This window comes from Egretta garzetta, unplaced genomic scaffold, assembly GCF_000687185.1.
Source record: "Egretta garzetta isolate BGI_Z169 unplaced genomic scaffold, ASM68718v1 scaffold22, whole genome shotgun sequence".
In the NCBI taxonomy this organism is placed as follows: Eukaryota; Metazoa; Chordata; class Aves; order Pelecaniformes; family Ardeidae; genus Egretta; species Egretta garzetta.
In genome coordinates, this window is record NW_009259102.1 from 2,826,485 (window position 1) to 2,846,501 (window position 20,017).

Here is a 20,017-nt window from a genome sequence, read left to right on the forward strand (position 1 = left end):
TCACCGTTTTCTTCCTTTATTGTCCTCCTTGACCTTCCAAAGGATTAGTTCCATACAAGCAGTTGCATCTTCCCTGGAATTATGACCATCAACTAGAAGAGAACAAAAAAAAAATTAGAAGTCTTAGATTATGTATTTCTTTATAAAAGAACGGAAGCTTTGTTTATTATCTGAACAATTGTCAAGAATATTAAGACAATACTTGGTGTTCAGACAGTTTTTGGTGCAACTTCTTGCTACCAGGATTCAAGGTAATAACCACATGCTTCTAGCAGTCCAGTATTGTCTGGCAATATTCAGTTTCCCACCGCATCCTCCAGCTTCAATATCCAATGGGGCCTAATCTTCAGACATCTACAGACATTTAGTTGCAATTCAGAAATCTACTGGCTTAAAGTAGCAAAGTCCTTGAGTGTGGATGTGGTTACACTTCCCTCTCAGTGAACCCAAAATTTACACAGTCACGGGAGTCATCTGCAACAGCCTTAGTTGCTTTCACTAAATTCTAAATTAGTTGCTTTCACCCGCAAATTTTATAAGGACTATCCCTGCAATATAAATATATATCGGACATATAAAGAGCAACAGAAGCTAATGGAGGAGAGTCATAGCTTTTATCTGTGCCAGAAAAGTTTATACCACTTAGTAACCTCTACAATTGACAGAATCAGAAGAATCATAGAAACATTTGGTTGGAAAAGACCTTTAAGATCAAGCCCAACCATACCTGTCCACTGCTAAACCATGTCTCTAAGCACCTTGTCTACCCGTCTTTTAAATACCTCCAGGGATGGGGACTCAACCACTTCCCGGGGCAGCCTGTTCCAGTGCCTGATAACCGTTTCAGTGAAGAAATTTTTCCTAATGTCCAATCTAAACCTGGCACAACTTGAGGCCATTTCCTCTTGTCCTATCGCTACTTACTTGGGAGAAGAGACCAACACCCACCTCGCTACAGCCTCCTGTCAGGCAGGCTGAACACCCCCAGCTCCCTCAGCTGCTCCTCACAGGACTTGTGCTCCAGACCCCTCACCAGCTTTGTTGCCCTTCTGACACGCTCCAGCAACTCAGTGTTCTTCCTGTAGGGAGGGGCCCAAAACTGAACACAGCATTTGAGGTGCTGCCTCACCAGTATTGCATGGGGTTGTTGTGACCCAAGTGCAGGACCCGGCCCTTGTTGAACATCATACACTTGGCCTCAGCCCATCGATCCAGCCTGTCCAGGTCCCTCTGTAGAGCCTTCCTACCCTCAAGTGGATCAAACACTTCCACCCAGCTTAGTGTCATCTGCATACTTGCTGAGGGTGCATTCAATCCCCTCATCCAGGCTGTTTATAAAAAGAACACAGCTGGTAATAACCTTGCAGGTTCTAGTTTTCTCCCCTCCTAAATGTACCTTAAGAAATAAAACAGAGTAGTTGTGAATAATCAAATAGAAAACAGAGATGATCTTGTCAACTTCCCCTCTACCCTTACTGTCTTTTGTCGGAAAAAGTTCCAACTCTCATTTGCTTTCCAACCTGTGAAATAGTACTCTGCCTTGCCATTCCACCCTTCAGCTGCTGCTATTTTTAACTGCTCAAGAAAGTATTATGACCTGTATAAGACATTGTTCAAGTAGTCCAAAAAGACTCAATTATTGAAACCATAGTCCTCTAGCTCTGTTATGTATTCTTCAATTCTTCAGTCAAATCAAGTATATGATACACTACAAGTCAAGCTACCTCAGCAGTTGCAGCTCTTGTACCTTGGACAGCAAAAGTTGTGGAGCTGAGACCCTCTAAAATGCATTCCTAGTCAAAGTCCAGTTTGAGACGGCCAAAAAAAAAAGCCAACAGTCAAATTCAGAGCAAGCTAAATCACCACAGACCTACTGCTTTCTGATAGCAAAGGGTGTTTCACGCTACTAATCCCTGAATTTACAAAAAAAAACAAATCCAGACTTGAAGCTTATTACCATTCTTTTGTACTAGGGCAAAACTAACACGAACTAGCACAAAGCAGCAGCACAAACCCATATAAAACATAGGGAGTGGAAGTCATGCATCAGGATTTTTCTTTTTTTTTCCTAGAAATGGCAGCTACCCAGCTCTATAGGTTAAGATTGGATTTTAGCTCAGCAGTGATCAATGAAGAATGATTAAATCCAAACTTAAACAGAAGAGTCTGCTAACAGCAGAGTTTGGCCATTTGAGATAGCCATCTTAAGGTCTGTAGAAATAACTTTGGATATTCCCCTTACTCCCACTACAGCGCTGTTTATCAGACTGTCAGAGCAAAGGGAAGTCATAGGATATTATGACCTTTGAGATGCAGCATCCAGCTACTCTACTGGGTATCAAAGGCCATCAGGGTTTGCTCAGTGTGGCCATTTATGTATTCCTTGGGCAATGAAGATACATTAGCAGAATATAATATTATTTGTTGTCCAGAAGGCTTCACTGATAAAAGCAAAATATCAGTCTGACAGTTTGTTAGATACTTAGTTTGTTCTAAAATCAGATTAAAACCAATTATTTAGAATGACACGGTCAATGCAAAAATGTATCTGTCAAATGCAATGTGTCATAAATATTATATGCACACTGTTGAATAGATTTACTGATTTGTCTTTGACAGCCAGCCAAAAATTTTACTGTAATCTTACTACTGAAAACCCCAGCTGAAGAGCTCCTTTATCAGCTTGGATAAGCAAGTGAATCTTCAAAGAGATGTTAGCCTCATCACACTACCTTCAGAATTTTAAGAATGCCCCTTCTACATGGGAACGAAACTGGAACACTATTTTTTATGGTAAACACTTTGACAAGCCATCTGTACTGGGGGGGAATGAGTGAGCAGCTACATGGTGCTCAGTGCCGTCCAGGATTAAACCACAACACCAACCATCTTACCCTTCAGGTCTGCATTTACAATACTACTGAAGTAAAGGTATCAAAGACAAAGTTTTAAATGACAGCAAATGTATTACAACCTTTTCTGTTTTCTGGGTTATTCCTGTCTCCCATTTCATGATTCAATGTACCGACTGCTTAATAAGAACCTGCACTCTTACCATCATCTTGACTAATTCTCCTGAGGTAGTCAGCCATCAGACTTCTAAGTGCTCTTTTGTGAGGCAAACCTAGCCGATGAGGAAACACTACTGATGTGTCCACTACTGTGTCATGAATTAGCTGGAAAAGAGCAGAGACCACAGTAATGGTTACATATGCACCTCCTTTATTAAAGAAATCTCATATAGAATCTAAGCCATTTCCTTTCTCAGTAATACACCCAAACTAATCCTTGAGCCCCAAATACTACATCATCTGTCCTGTGTTCCTCTGTTCCTTATAGAATGGCAAACTGTGGGGCAAGAACGGTGGAAAAAATTTTGCTTCACAGTGATTTCTGTACACTGCATCGATGTTTGCTCACTAGTTGTGCATATATATTATAAATACACAGTGAACTTGATTAATTCTGGTTTTGGATGGCCAATATCATACTGAAAAGTCTCATTTACTTTGGCCTTTAGATATCAATAGCAGGGAAGTCTACCAAGGCTAAATTCTAATCCCTTCTTTAATAATAATCACAGAATGGTTGAGGTTGGAAGGGACCTCTGGAAGTCATCTTGTCCAAATCCCCTGCTCAAGCAAGGCTACCTAGGGCCCGTTGCCCATAAACATGTCCAGATGGCTTTTGAGCATCTCCAAGGTAGAAGACTCCACAACTTCTCCAGACAACCTGTGACAGTGCTTGGTCACCCTCACAGTGAAAGTGTTTCCTGATGTTCAGAGGGAGCCTCCTGTGTTTCAGTCTGTGCCCACTGCCTCTTGTCCTGGCACTGGGCACCACTGGAAAAAGCCTAGTTCAGTCTTGTTCATACCCTCCCTTCAGGTATTTATATACATTGATAAGATTCCCCCCAAGCCTTCCTGAGCCGATGGTCATGTCTGTTATGGAATATTGCTGCCTTTGATATTAAATAGTATAATCCATGCAGTTCTAGTACCCAAGGTAATTACCTGACAGGGAGGATAATTGTTTATAGAGATTCTAAGAGCAATACCTTAGTATTACTTGAATTGTCACTGCCTTTTATGCATTTGCCAGCATGAGTTCAGCAAGATCAGAAAACATGCAATTCTAGGTTTCTGTGAACCCAGAAATAAAGACCATATTACTCAGTGGTGATGTATGGTTGCAGGGCTAGAAGCACAAAAAAGCAAAGTGGGAACCCCAAATGTTGGAGTCTTTACCACACTGCATATACATCTCTTACTTCTCCGAAGGTAGTATTATCTTCAATACAGCTATAATTTAACAATCAAGTACATTTCATTCTTTTCATATATGTTGATCTGCTGAAATGCAACATTCTTTTCCTTTTCGAAATTAATTAGAACACAGTAAAGACAAGTAGTCATAGCTTAAAATTGGCTTCAAACCAGCTATTTTACCTTGAGAGCAAATAAGTCGTTTTCTAAGCTGTGTCCAATTAAAATTGTATCTGCACTGAACAAGTTTAGCAGTATTGCCTGTACATCCTGAAAAGATGTTGTGGCATTCTTCAGATCATCCTCTGTCACTCCAGAGAGTCTAAAGACAGATTTAGAAGAGCTTCACTAACAGAGACACTAAGAAATATCTAAAAGAACTAGGTTTACAGTGGTTATTCCCCCAGCATCTCAGGTTAACACTAGCCAGCTTTGAAATCATACAATATTGAAGGCAATATAAGGCATTTTTTCATTCTCTTTTCACCTAGGTAGTGCAAGATAAACTAAGCTAGGTCACATTAACTTAGCTTTACCACTACAAGCAACTGAGCCTGTTTTTTAAGCATGGACCAAACACAGGGCTCCAAGCAAACAAATATTGCTGTTGGAGTATGAACACGTTAAGTTGGTTCTCCTCCAACTTTTTACAGTGAGGGTCAAAACCTGTGTTTCTTCTCACAGCAGCTGCAAGACTTCAAAGAACTAATAGGAATCAAAAACATGTCTTCCAGTTCTCAAAGACAAAACCCAACAGGAATGCTAAACACAAGTGATCTGCACTAAATACAGCCAAATCTTTTAAGCAGTATAGGCTGATGGCCTCAGTGCATGGCTTATGACTATACTGCCTTTCTATGAGACAACATTTATAGATGGAAGTTTGCATTTGCTTCTATCCCCTTAGGGAATTTAACAAGTTCTAGGAGGTTTAACTTAGTTTTTTTTTTTTTTTTGAAGGAAGGGGACAAAAAGTCTTCAAATGCAGAAAAAAATAAATTTAACTAGGCAAAGAGAAAAAAATCCTTCTTAATTGAGCCTGTAAGAACAAAAGCCTCATTCCATGTTGAAGGTCTTTGATTTATGCTACAAGAAATAGACATTTGAGAGGCATGATTCTTCTTATACAGTTATCTGCCAATTTAAGTCTAATCCCGAAGTCCTATGGACTAATTAGCATACCTTCTATCGTAGTCTATAACTTTACCATCTGGTTTAACAAAGGTATCATAGACAACCTGTAGCTTAGCATCGACCACTGTCACTCTAGTTAGTTCCAAGCCGTGGGTTGTGTAACACTGAAGAAAAAAGTATATTTAACGAACATCTACACAGCAATGATGTTTCCTTACATTATGTAAATTGTACTGAAAACAGAACTGGCTACCAACTCAGATCCAAACAATTTTTGCTCACTGCATTATTCAACACTAACATTCTAGTCATGTAGAGTTACTAGTCAGAGATCCGCAGACCTCTTGGAGACATAAGTTACAAACTACTATAGCTAGGACATTGCTTCATGAACAGCAACATAGTTTTCTATTAACTGAACTAAGCTTTTTAGGTTGCTCATACCATCTCACAGTCCAGAGCATATACACCATAGTTGCCGTCCAAAGGCGGTGATTTAGTTAATGTCTTCACAAAACCTTCCAGTTTCTCCCTTCTTCCATCATGAACATGAAGCTGCAAAGTTTCCATTAGTATTTAAGTGCAAGTTTGCTAGATATACATTACTCAAATTGCCAGACAGTTTGTCTAACAGACTCAGGAGCATTATATATATAATACTTGTCAATATTTGCCACATAATTTACTAAACACTAGTAAGTAAACCTAAAAGGCTTATATCAAACCATTCACAGAAAGCTATGACCCAGCTTTAAGTCAAAAGGACACAGAAAACAAAACCGAGATAGTGCATTACATAAATCTTCTGAGAACATTATTCCTACCTTCGCAATCTGACACCCAGCAGACCCAACTATTCTCTCACAACAGCTATAGCATTTTTCCATACCACCAGGAACTGCCAAAAAGAAAAGTGGAAAACTAAGCAATTTTTCCAGCAACTAGCAATGGCAGAAACAAATCAGTACCTTCACTCCTCCTCTCAAATTTCTTTCCCATTTTCTCCTGAGACTGCACTATGGAAAGAAGTAAGTCCCACCTACAGGTCCCAGCTATGCCAAGATGACAAACTGTGCATCAATCCCTCCTGAGACAAGGTTTTCATCAAAACAAAGAAGTACCAATGAATGGGAGAGAGAGAAAGTTGTGGTATGCTCTAGAAGGTTCTCCCTGAGGGAGATATTTAACATAACTTCTGAGTATTTAAGGTGTCTCAAAAAAGATTACAAGGTTCACTTAAGTCAGTGCAAGGCCACATAATGAACATTTTTCTACCTTCTTCCCATGTAGTTTTATTAACATCAGCTTTTCTAAAGTTATGGCATATTCAGAAAAAACAGGTTTTACTAAATAGCTACATTCCCAAAAGTACAGCAGAATGCATCTCAGCTGAACCCTGTGCAAAAAAAGTTTCATACTCTGATCTTGTTGAGTTTTGACATGAGATGTTATAACTTTTAACAGCTTCCACAAAGACTGAATGCCAAGGATACCTACCTTTTTGTTCCAGTACTCTACCAGAATGATAGTTGCATTCTTCTTTACGTCTATGTTCTCCTGAAGAACTAACAGCATATACTTCACCACACCTACAGCACACTCTTTGGAAAGCTAAACAAACAAAAAAAAAAATGATAGAATGTATTTCCTAGCTGGCTTGCCATAAAGTTAAAGAACGCTGAAGTATAAAATAAGTTACATGTATAAAATAAGCTACATGAACAGTAGTTGAGAGAGCAGAGTGTCAATACATAAGCAGCCTCCCAAGATTAGCCATGTATAAAAAAACCCCCAAACGAGTTCCTCTATAGCACAATAAGAAATTTAAGTTTACCTGCAACTTCTTCAATTACTACATTGAAACAAAAATTTAAAAAGATCTGTGAAGCTTTATGGTTTAGTCACGAAAGCTTGTGAATTGACTTGCCTGACTCCAGGCACTAAATTTGGAACACTGCTGTAATGTATAATTTTATACCTGTGTATTTTACTGTCCTGTGAACCACTGGCTGAAATTCAATTTTGTTGCAGTGTAGCAGGCACTTACCATCATATCCAGCATTTTTGACAAGCCCAGCAAGTATAGCACCACCATTTTTTTCAGGATTTGGACGAGGGAAGTTATTTTCATTCAACTGTTCCTCAGTCAGAAGATAGTATTTTAAAAGTTCACATAGAGCACCACCTGTAAATGCTAAAAAAAAAAACCAAAACAACCAAAACCTTAGAAGTAAACAAACCCAAGGCTTAAGCAATATTAGAACAAATGTAGCACTTAAATATCCCAGTACTTCCAAAATAAAACAAAACTGAAATAACAATATATGCACTGTAGTTTACACGCAAAAACTGTAAGCTTGTATCTCAGAACAATTAGAAGTGATTAGAGGTAAAGCATTATTCAAAACAAAGACACTGAACAACAGGGACTGGGTATCCCAGAAAGGCTAGGCATGCAATACTAACGAACATGCTCTTTTCAAACAAAAATTCAACATTTCTCCCCTAAGAATATATAAATAAGGAATTGTGTTGGAAACCCTTGCCGTGGCTAACAGATAAAGCTTGACCAAAACAAGCAAAATTTTCATGTTGAAGTAAGCTCATTTATAGGTTCAAGTGGAAAACTGACATCTCTTCCCCTTCCTTTACCTTGCTCTTCCTCTGACTTCATGGATCCAGTACCACTGCAAGATTTGCTGTTACTAAGTTGTCCTGAATGCAGGAAAATATATTTTTAGCATTTCTCCTCAATTTTAGATCTTCTGTTAATATCCTAAGCAAGTATTTATCAATCAAAACACCAATTTATTTCAGCGATATATTTCTACAAAAGGATTTAAATATGCAGAAATATCTTTACTAAGTTAAACTAAATAATCCTTTTAAGACATTTCTCTGCTGTTCTAATTTCTATGCTTACAACCCATTTTAGAACATCTTCATTGAAAGCAAAACTACCATGATCTCTCATCTTTTTGAGAGTCCTCACAGCAAAATTCAGGTACATTTTCTTACTGCCACAACGATCATAAACAGATTGCTCTTCTATCAGGGCCTATATTTAAAAAAAAAAAAAAAAAAAAAAAAGACACGGAATGTTAGTGGAGTACTGTATGTTCTACAAAAAACATTGCCATTTAGAATCTGAGATTCTGACCCTAAAGATAGATTCACATGCAAGTAGTGTCCTAAATCTGAAGTGCAACAGGAGACACAAAGCCAGATGGATGAGACAACTAGAAAGACAAATTCAGTACTTATGAACCAAAGATCTGTGGGGGAAATCAATGCTCCAACTCAGAGTTTAAATCTAATCCTTGTGGGAATTTGAACACACTTAGGGCAACCATTCCTGTGGCTACAGACAGCTTTTTCTGATCCTGCTTCAAAGGAGGCATTATTACTTTTTTAGGTCAAGAAATGTTTCCTTAATTTTCTTTCTGAAAAGTCGTAACTAACAGAAGCGAAAGGAAGGTCTAGCACCTCTTCACTATGAAGAAGCACACTCGAAATAAGAAGTATGTTCATTAATCTTCTGGGGGAACAAAAATGCTTCTTCCCTGGCTTTATTTCACTGTTTACACTATCTGCGAGGTCAACAAAACAGAATCTCATTTCAGGCATAAACAGTGCCTTCTAACAATCACTACAGCAAGTACAATTCACAACTTAAAACTTCTAAGAAGAGGAAAAGAGAAAGTGGAGAACTGATGAAGATGAGAAATAACGCTAGAAGAAGTTAAAGGGAAGGTAAAAGAAACATTACTTAGTGAGAATGAAAAGTCGGGCATACCAAGGTATGCTCCATAACATAGGGGAAACACTGCAAATGGCAGAGAAGTAACGTGATGTTTTACAAGCTTTCATTCAACGTATAATTAAATACACATGCAGAGTCTTATCCTGACACCTCCACAAAGTCTTTTGATTTTCAGCACGCAAGAAATTTAGATCATGTACAGGTTAAGATCAGGATATTTGTGCCTGTCAGACTGTATCTGTTGGCTATAAGCTTGAGTAGCACTTGGTGTGGTACAAACAGTAAATACAAGATCAAAGGCTCAAAATGAGTAAGAGATTTATGGTTGTTCTTCAAACATGTTTTCCTCCTGTCCTGAATAGATCTCAAAGTCATTATCACATTCCAGGAAACCTCCAGTATTCACAAGGTTTTTCTTTTGCATTTGCAAAAGAAAAAAACCCTTTCCTTTTCAATACTAAAATAACATGTCTTTTTGGAAGCTAATTAGCAGTGCTGAAGATAAATGTTTTTACCTGGAGAAAACTGAAACTGATTGATAACACTGGCAAGTATAAGATTGAGTACATTTTACCTTCCTTCTGCTTACTGATTAGACTGAAACACTTGCCTTTAATTTGATTTTTTTTTTTAAAACCCACCAACACAATATGCAAGATAAGACCTACTGATTTAATTCAGAAGAGGTATTGTAAAAATCTATAAAACATTACCTTGTCAATAGCTTCATTCACTGTGCTACAAGTTTTGAAGCATTCTGAAAAAAAAAAGCTGACATATCGCTGTCTTGTCTCAAGTGGTACTTTGGATCCTGATTCCAGAATGGAAGGCCTTTTCTGAGTAGAAACCTTAAAAAAAACCAACCAAACAAAAAACAAAACACACAAGAAAACCTCCATACTAATGTGGCCAATATGTAACAAACAGCCCAAAGAACTAAAACTGGTTCAGACATTCCTTTACTCATCCTTGGAGAAAAAAGAAAAAAAATCAAATGTTGCTGAATAGCTAGTCAGAAAACTGGAATGTACATGACAAGGAGCCAGAAATAACCACCAGAAATAGTAGCCATAGAGGTTTTCCCCATTTGAAATAAAGAAAGTAGTCTTCTGCTCAAAGTTATGGGAGGTATGAAAACTATTTTCTAGTTTCTTTTTTCTCAGAGAAAGTTCAGTCCTTCAGCAAGCACTAGCAGTTCAGTTATGATTTAAGTAATGCTCTCCATCTGGCCTTTATTTCAGGCAGTACTTTACTCAGAGCACAAACTAAGGACCCAATGAACTAGATTAAAAAAAATGAGTTTATTTTTAGGAACCTATAGCCTTTGTTAGACAATGCAATGTAGACTTTTTGCTTATCACAATATGCTTTTTTTTAGCATTAAGCACTGAAGTTAAAATCATCACATTCAGGAATGTGGCAGTAAGTTAGTTAACCATGGTACCATCACACCCAATAATGTCCAAACAGTTACAATGATGCTTTGCGTGTATCAAACAAGGAGTAGTATTTCTATATCATGTTTATTCACTAAGGAAGATCCTTTAAGAGCAGTATTTACATGTGCAAGCGGTATTTAAATGTGCGTGCTACTACCAAGGAGAAGGTAGTTTTTGCGTAAAGGCAACAAAGGCAATGTGTATCATTGTGACAACCTAATCTCACCATTATTGGGGCATGAAGTATTCTATTTAGGAAACAAGAAGGTACATACAGGAGATATGAAGCGCTACTTGATATACTAGAAAAATGTCAATAACCAAACTGACCAAAGCCATAATATCTGACACTTTTAATTAGAAAGCAAAACTCTGATCTAGTAATTTACCTGACCCCAGGAATCTTCAGTGACCTCTGCTTAAAAAAAAGTTAGAGTCATTTTTCTGAGAAGAGAACCTTACAGTACTCTGCCACTCAAAGTTACAAAGTAAAATTGCACTAACAAACCGAAACACGTCTGCATTAACTTCCTGACAAGTCCCTTGAAAGCCTTTTAATTTGTAAGTGTACCTCTCTTGAAGCCAAATAAAGCCTTTTATCAGATACCATTGGCCATTATACATGGCCAAGTTTTAGTGGAAAATTACCAAGACACAAGGGTGACTTGACTGAAAACAAACTAGTACTTAATTCTCCCATCATAACCACTTTGATTAACAATTTATATAGTTAATTGCTTACAAGTGTGTAGTGTTGTAAAATGAAAATGCAATTTGCATAGCAACTTGATTAGAGCACACAGGAAACAAAATAATCTTTTAAAAAAGCTATGCTGGTATATCACATTACTGGGTCTACATTATAAAATACTGTTTGAAATTAACTGCAGTTTTCCCACTTCTCTTCCCATTCATATATCCAAGTTCTGCAATGACAACCCTACAGTACCTTGCATGGCACAACAGTAGTCCTTTTCAATGAACTAACAGAAAGACCACAGGGTATTCCTGTTGGAACATTTCCTTCCAGTAGTATACACATTTGACCACTGCTGGTTCCAGCGGGCTGAACTTCAAGCAAGTTTAAAGACACTGAAACACACAGAAGATACAGACTGAATCTAAATGCTAATGGTAAGCTTTATTATGTAATTTACATTAATCTGGAGCACAGGTATTTCACAAGGAGGGTAAAAGTAAACTAATGCACAAAAGCAAACCTGGAATGTCAGGAAACACATTAACACTTCGCTTCTGCCAACAGGTTTTATGCAAAGCACACTCCAGGATTTTTGAGATCATATACCAGTTTGAAGATATTAGAATAAAGCAGCCACACAAGTCAAGTTAACAGCTGTTTTCAAATTGTAATGCCTATGATTTTTAAACATCTACTTGCCTGCCTTCCCTGTTCCTTTGCCCTCCCCCGCAAAAAAAAAAAAAAAAAAAAAAAAAAGATAGCAAAAAAGAAAAAGGAATCAGGAAAACCACCATTCTAACTTCATCTTCCAATGCAATGAGTAAGTGTCCCAAAGTATTGCTTTGCCTTTTTAGAGCTACAGATCTCAGAAATAAAAACATGTCATGGGATTCTGGAGCCAAGCTATCAGCAGTTGACTTGCAGTCATCCTGCTTAACTTACTTGCATCAGCACTTGTTATACAGCAAGACACATTTGTACACCAAGAGATCCAGTAATCCATTTTACTGTTATTCAGAAAGAACGCATACACTGGCAGACTGACTCAACTTTATGTGAAGATATTTTACAGCATGTGTAACAGACACATGAATGAAACTAATAAGCAGTATTTTATTAATTTAATTGCTAGGAAGGTTACTTTTGTAAGCATATATTTGAAGTGACAGTAGAAGAACTGGAGAGGAAACACTGTCTAAGTGGTATCAAATGCTGAAAATAACTTCTACTCCGGGACTTTTCACAAATGAAGGAGAATTTAAAGGGAGAACATCAGATTTTCAAATCACAAGATTTAACAAATCGTTTCAGAAGGTCTGAATGCTTCAGACTAGAAACCTGACAGTTTCTAACAAACTCACCAGACTTCTTTTTTAATTCTTTCAACTCATGTATCAAAAGACTTTCAACAAAACAAATGTTTTGCAGGATTTTGGTCAAAACTGTACACGTTCAAAGAATGTAAACCAAAGTACTTGTCCTCTTTCCTCTACATCTACCAAGACTTCAAATAGAACCTTGTAGTTAGATAGCTTGTGCAGACAGATGCCCTAAGTGTTCACCATCATCAAATTCACAGCTAACATTCACCACAAAAAAAATTAACACATTCAAACAATGCCAAACTGAAGCAAAATAAAGCTTAGTTTGTCAAACCTATGGATCAAGCTGTCATACCCATTGGTCCAGTGCTTTGAAATTGAGTAGCTGGCAATCCAAACGTAGTTTTCCTCTGTTCAGAAGTCGTAGCAATAAAAACTTGTCCCCTTTTAACTCCAGCTGCAAACTCCATTGCCTCCCTGTGTGCCTGCTGAATTTCTGCATCATGACCCTGCTGCCAAGGAGGTGCTTTGAAAGGTACCATTTCATTTTTGTTGTGTACCTGATATGCACATACACAAAACCACAGTTAACATTCAACCAGTTCCAAACCACAGCAAGACGGTGTTAAAGATAACACACTGCTTCTTAGAAGTGAATTTTGCTATCAGATACAGAGCTCAGCATGCTGTCTCTGGAAGGAAAACGCCAAGCTGAAAGAGCTCAGGGGTAGTGGAGGGGGCTTAAAGAATTATGCCTATTTACATTGCCACCTAAAGCACTTTAAAAGCAGAGAAAGCATCAGCCACTTTGCGTTTCCAAGTGCTGTACCTGTAATCTCATGGTACAAGCCTCCACTCCAAACTGACTTTTCAATTCTCTTGAGCCTCAGCAGCTTACTTCACCTGTCAGGAATCAACTCTAAGTACTACAGTATTTGCTACAACTTTTAACAGAAGAGTTGATGACACATTTGTTCTAACTCATTTCAAAATGTTTTTACAATTAGATTACAAGACTCAGCCAACCTGAAATTCAACATGAGTCTACAGATCTTAAGTAAAGCTATGTTGACCTTCGGTTTATTACAAGTTTATAACTCACATCAGGTTTTGCTGTGTGTGCAATTCTTCTCTTTTCCCCAGGAACATTTACTTTGGTTTCTAATAAATTGAGATCTGCATTTCCTCCACGGACCTATTAAAAACAAGAACAGACTATTTAGACCAACTGTTATGAAGCTCTAGACTTCAGTAATATCCTCATGAATTACTCCAATGTTTCAGGACATTCAGTCAAAAACCTCACCAGGAATATTATAATTCCATCAGCATTATACAGTTCAGCCACAGAGCTTTGAAGCTGAGGCAGTGGTATCTAGAGTACCTACATTTGCTAATAAGAACAGGAGACTACTGAATACACAACTGCCTCTAAAACTTTGCTTGTTACAGTAAAAGTAAAAATGGCTACCCCAAGGCAGGGAGCTGTTCAGAGCACTTCTCTACTTCAGGAAACATAAAGTGTTCCTTACGGCTTTGTCTACTAGTGTTGAAGGATCAAATATTTAGCCTTTACTAACAGACAATTTGGGAGGAGTATTTGAACTTGACTATGTATCACATACCATCCTGATATGCTCAGGAAAAAAACCCAAGCACTGAAAAAAAGAAACAAAATACCTGCTTATCACCACCCTTCTTTTGGATTTCTCTTTCAAACTCATCAAAAATTCTCCGACACTCCTCCAAAGAATCATCTGATTCAGAGAGCTCTGTGTCCTCCCCACTGGGTTCTGCTTCCTCAGCGGATGAACTCAGCAGAGTTATTTCACTTTCTTTCTTGTTTAAGTAGTAAGTTGGATACGGGTATGTATCTTCTGAGCTATCATTACTCCCATTTTCTTCTGTGCTCTGGCTTTCCCCTGTATTTATTATTTTCTTATATGGTGTTTCAATTGTGGTTTCATCTTTTGACGAGCGACCAGTACACAAGACAGACTGTGTTACTCTTCTGCTGCTCAGAGAGTCTTCATTAGTAGCATGCTCCTGAACAAATCCTTCGACCAGTATATTGGTTTCTGCATTCCCTTGCTTCAGAATTCCTTTCTGCACGTCTGCCTCAATAGACGCAGCCGAAGATACACATTTCTCTTCAGTATAAGCAAGGGCATCTCTTTCCTCCAAAACCTTCAATATATCAGTGTTTACACCAGGCAAATAAATCTCATTTGCTTTTGGAGAAACATTGCCTAGTTCTTCAGATTTATTTAAACGTTTGCCATTCTTCTGCAAAATGATAATTTTATCTGATTTTCCTTCTGTACACCCAAGAATGTCTGCTACAGCACTATCATGTAATTTTTCTGTACCTATACCAGCAACCAGTTCTTTGTCCCTGTTTCCATCTGTACAGTTCCTACTTATTCTTGGCTTTTTACTAACAGCTTGTGGTGGCACATCAATGACAAGATCACACTCATCATCAGATTCTTGAAGCTTTATTTGAAGTTTCACTGGGGAAGGGCTTCTCGACCTCTTTGCGAATACATGTCTCCTCCTAAATGGAGAGATCTTTGAATTCCCATCCTGGTTTTCACATGGAAATACCTCTGTTGGCTTACACTGCTGCTTAGCATTTTCATCCTCAATTGTTACAGAAGAGGTAGAGACATCTGCAAAATAATTTGATATGAAAATTATATTCAAGAACAGTTGCTGGACAGCTATAATAAAAATGTTATTTTTCTAATTAAAAAACAACAGCCATTATTTGTACACCAGGAAACTGAAAACACATGATGTGTGCAGTGAAAAATACACTACAATGGCTTCCCCTGGAAAAAGTGTCTTACCTTAAGATAATTTTCAAGGGTTAAAGTGTTTATAATCATTTAATTGGGAAGACTGTACTATGAGAGTTCCTTCTGCTCCTCAGTTTCATTCCCGACTGAACGTACTGCTATTTTAATACTTTTGGGTTTTTGTAAATCATCTGCCTCCCTCTGTGAAGACAGCCATGACCTTAAATTAAGTCATTCTAAGTCTACAGATTTCAGCTGAGGAAAAAGAAATAATCTGTTTTATTAATTATTCACAAGACTACAAGTCTCATTGTCCCAAATACCCAAAGCAACATTTCAAGCCTGGCATACTCATAATTGTGCACAAACTTTAAGCAGCCTTGAAAGTAAAATTTTCCAACTGCAGATTTAAGAGACATATAGCGCTATCTCCATCCTCACACAGATATTCTGGCAAATCACAAAATTCATTACCCTCCCAAAATTTTATTAATTGTACATAGACCCTGCCATCCAAGAGTTCCATTAGCATCAATCGTGTCTTTTAACAACAATGCTATTTACACTGCCATTTAGAAACACATGGCACCATTTGATTTCAACAGTGATCATATCGGTAATTAGAAAACATTTCACAGAGTTACTAGAAAGCCACGTTTCATTAGTGAATGAGATCCTTTCCAGTTTACTGAAAAATAAGTAATTTTGGCATTAACACAACAACAATACCCTAAAACAGGGTGGTTCCACAGAGCCTCACTACCTGGTTGTTGTGGGTTAACCCTGCCTGGCAGCTGAGCCCCACACAGCTGCGCTCTCCCTTCCCCAGTGGGATGGGGCAGGGAATCAGAAGGGTAAAAGTGAGAACACTTGTGGGTTGACAAAAGACAGTTTAATAGGGAAAGCAAAGCTGTGCACGCAAGCAAAGCAAAACAAGGAATTAATGCACTACTTCCCATCAGCAGGCAGATGTTTAGCCACTTCCAGGAAAGCAGGGCTCCATCGTGCCTAACTATTACTTCAAATGTCTCCCCTTCCTCCTTCTTCCCCCAGCTTTTATTGCCAAGCACAGCATCACACGGTTTGGAGTACCCCGTTGGTTAGCCTGGGTGAGCTGTCCCAGCCGCGCCCCTTCCCACCTTCTTGCCCACCCCCAGACTACTCACTGGCCAGGCAGCCTGAGAAACAGAGAAGCCCCTGAAGCTGTGCAGACACTCTTCAGCAATAACTAAAACACAGGTGGTGTTACCAACATCTTTTTGGTCAGAAACCCAAAACTTAGCACCATACAGTGCTACAAAGAAAACTTGCTCCATCCCAGACCAAACTAGTACACCTCTACCTCAAAGAAGTATACTGATAACTGTTGTAATACACAAATAATCGGAGACAGGTAATGTTTCCCCACCTTTTATGCAGCTGAATAATCTGCTATCTGCTCTTTTCTCCTCAGACTGTCCTACTTAATTTTCTGTAAAGAAATGTGCTCAGTCCCATTTTCAAGGTAACGTTTTGGAATACATCAATTACCATGATTAGGCTGAAATGAATTTGTAGTTCAAGGAAGCGTATTATCTCTCTTTTCCAGGGTTGGATTAACCTTTCCTGGGAGAAACAAATAGCTGCAAGCGTAATGTCTGTTAATCATGATAACATATAAATTGAACAGCTTGCCAGGATTACATTTGTTATTTTGCTCTGCAGCCACAGCAGGTAACTCCTTTAGCTTTCCTTCACAGATGTGTATTTCTTCTGCCAGCTTCAAAATAAAAATTATAACCTATTCCTGTAAACAGTGACACACGTCTGCAGTCCTGACAAGACACTTCGTGCAGACTGCTGAATCCGGGAAGGAAAGCACGTGCCTTACAAAGATTAAAAGCCATTCATATTCCAACTTCTGCCCTTCATTACAGGGGCCAAAGGAGAGGCACCACGAAGGAGAGGTGGTACCCTCCTGCCAAGGAAAGGCCACCGGACCTCGCTACACGATCACATCCCTACTCCTGCTGTCACTTCCCTACTCCTGCTTTTTCCAGCTGATTTCCCTAACCTTTAGTTTTAGCCTTTGTCACAACAGTTGCTTGATTTAAAATGGAATACAAAACCAGCCCCTCTCCTGAGAAACAGCCTATAGTAGGTATCTAGGACACTTTTTGGAGAGATGTGTGGTTTAGTATCTGCAGGCAAAAGCAAGAATAGAAGCTGAGTGTTCTGCAGCCTGTAACTCATCCAAGCAGTAGCCATTTGGCATTGAAAGGAAGGGCATCCCAGTCCCAGGAGCTATGCTGGAGGCACAGGAGTGACCCATAGCACAGTGCAGGTGGTGAAGGCTCAATGTGGACGAGGTTTTGGGACTCACTCTTTTGGATGGCATCACCTTCTCAGGCTATTTTCAGCAGCTCCCCTGCCCAGCACACTGCCTGTTGTGCTTTGCAGTCAGAAGCCATCAGTTCCCACAGGCATTTATTTGGGAACTGAACTGGGAACTGAAGATTTCTCTGCAGAGGTAAGTGGTTATAGCTTTGGAGCTGTGAGACTGTGTCCCATTCCCATTATGGATCTGGGCTTAAATTTCTTGAATAAGGCATGAAGGTTTGATTTTGGAGAAGAAAAGCAAAGAAAAAACCACCTGAGGTTCATTTCATTAAATCTCCCTTTCTGGTGGAGACTCAGAAATGATTCCATGTCAGTGCAGGAGGTCTCCTCCACCTCAAGCAGGCACCTCGGCAGGCTGATGGCACTGGGCATCTCTTCAGGAGTTCAGCAGTGCAGGCCCTTCAACGTGCAGTCTTGCAATTCAGGAACCCAATCAAATTGGTGGCTATTTTACTTATAAACGATGCAAACCTGGAACCTATCAGGGAAATACAGGTGGTCCTCTGAGCCTGTTCCCTGAGAAGCTGCAAAAGGCTTGAGAATAGCACCATCTGCTGGAAATGCCTCATACAGGCCTTGCCGGGCCGGCTCGCTGCCCGCCACAAGAACGGCACCAGTTACGTACGTTGAACCCGGCTCCCATGGGTTTTGTTTGATGCTCCTGCCTTTCCTTACTGGAATGGACAGTCAGTTCCTGTCAGTTTCATCCGTGGCACTCCATACTGTAACAGGCTTCCCTCTCTCACCATCACCTACTCCTCTCCTGCCTACTTTCATGGATTCTGTTGTGGAAGCAGTTCCATTCTTCTGACGACTCTTCTCAACCTACCTTGAAACTCTTCTGGTTTTGTCTCTTGCTTTCAAGTGTAAAGGACTGGAATTGCACTCAGTATTCACAATGTGGATTGCCTGGGAATTTGTGGAACAGCACCATCATGTTTTATATGCTGCTCTATGCTCTTTTCCTATTAATTCTGTTAGGTTGAGTCATCCACACTGTCAGCTCATACAGGTGGGATGAGCTCGGGTACCATCCGTAAGGCAAAACTTTACTTTCAGATAGTCAAGGAGAATTTCAAAACATGGAAAACGTGAAAATAACAAGAAAAGGAATGAAGAATCTAACTGAAAATGGGATGCTAATGTAACTGCCCTGCTGGCAAGTAACATGGCTGGGAAAAGGAAATCCGCGCTGTCAGGTGCCAAAGAATAACTAAATACCAAAATAAAAAAAAAGAATGAAGAAAAAGAAATTACAGAATCATAGAATCATTTGGTTGGAAAAGACCTTTAAGGTCATCAAGTCCAACCATACCTGTCCACCACTAAACCATGTCCCTAAGCACCTCATCTACCTGTCTTTTAAATACCTCCAGGGATGGGGACTCAACCATTTCCCGGGGCAGCCCATTCCAGTGCCTGATAACCATTTCAGTGAAGAAGTTTCTCCTAGTATCCAACTTAAACCTGGCACAACTTGAGGCCATTTCCCCTCGTCCTATTGCTACTTACATGGGAGAAGAGGCCGGCCCCCACCTCACTACACCCTCCTGTCAGGCAGTTGTAGAGGATGTTAAGGTCTCCCCTCAGCCTCCTTTTCTCCAGGCTGAACACCCCCAGCTCCCCCAGCCGCTCTTCACAGGACTTGTGCTCCAGACCCCTCACCAGCTTTGTTCCATTTCTCTGGACACGCTCCAGCAACTCAGTGTTCTTCTTGTAGGAAGGGGCCCAAAACTGAACACAGCATTTGAGGTGCTGCCTCACCAGTGCCCAATACAGGGGCATGATCACTTCCCTGCTCCTGCTGGCCACACTATTCCTGATACAAGCCAGGATGCTGTTGGCCGCCTTGGCCACCTGGGCACAATGCTGGCTCACATTCAGCCGGCTATCAACCAACACCCCCAGGCCCTCTTCCACCAGGCAGCTTTCCAGCCACTCTTCCCCAAGCCTGTAGCGTTGCGTGGGGTTGTTGTGACCCCAGTGCAGGACCCGGCCCTTGGCCTTGTTGAACATCATACAGGTGGCCTCGGCCCATCGACCCAGCCTGTCCAGGTCCCTCTGCAGAGCCCTCCTACCCTTAAGCAGATGAACACTTCCACCCAGCTTAGTGTCATCTGCATGCTTGCTGAGGGTGCACTCAATCCCCTCGTCCAGGTCTTCGAAAAATCTTGGCACTGTCATCTTATATTTCTGCATTGTGGGACACGTTAT

The 20,017-nt window shown here is 39.7% G+C and overlaps 1 protein-coding gene across 1 annotated transcript; it reads right to left on the reverse strand.

The window, feature by feature from the left end:
- Positions 1–15,514, reverse strand: LOC104123039 (RNA exonuclease 1 homolog). Its single transcript, XM_035890805.1, has 15 exons — positions 15,476–15,514; positions 14,304–15,368; positions 13,726–13,818; positions 12,979–13,183; positions 11,551–11,693; positions 9,876–10,010; positions 8,292–8,457; positions 7,447–7,593; positions 6,897–7,010; positions 6,224–6,297; positions 5,844–5,954; positions 5,448–5,563; positions 4,449–4,587; positions 3,056–3,176; positions 1–92 (listed from the first exon to the last, which is right to left on the reverse strand). The coding sequence occupies exons 1-15, from the start codon at positions 15,512–15,514 to the stop codon at positions 1–3; spliced, it is 2,760 nt and encodes a 919-aa protein (XP_035746698.1).
- Positions 15,515–20,017: the final 4,503 nt, after the last annotated feature.

What these genes read in the sequence shown, in the direction of transcription:
- LOC104123039 (XM_035890805.1), bottom strand. Translation starts at nt 15,514, where the DNA reads ATGATTATAAACACTTTAACCCTTGAAAATTATCTTAAG. An exon ending in GTTATAGACTACGATAGAAG is followed by an intron (nt 4,588 to 5,447) that starts GTATGCTAATTA and finishes ATCTGTCTTTAG; the next exon opens with ACTCTCTGGAGTGACAGAGG. An exon ending in GAGAATTAGTCAAGATGATG is followed by an intron (nt 93 to 3,055) that starts GTAAGAGTGCAG and finishes GTTCTCTTCTAG; the next exon opens with TTGATGGTCATAATTCCAGG.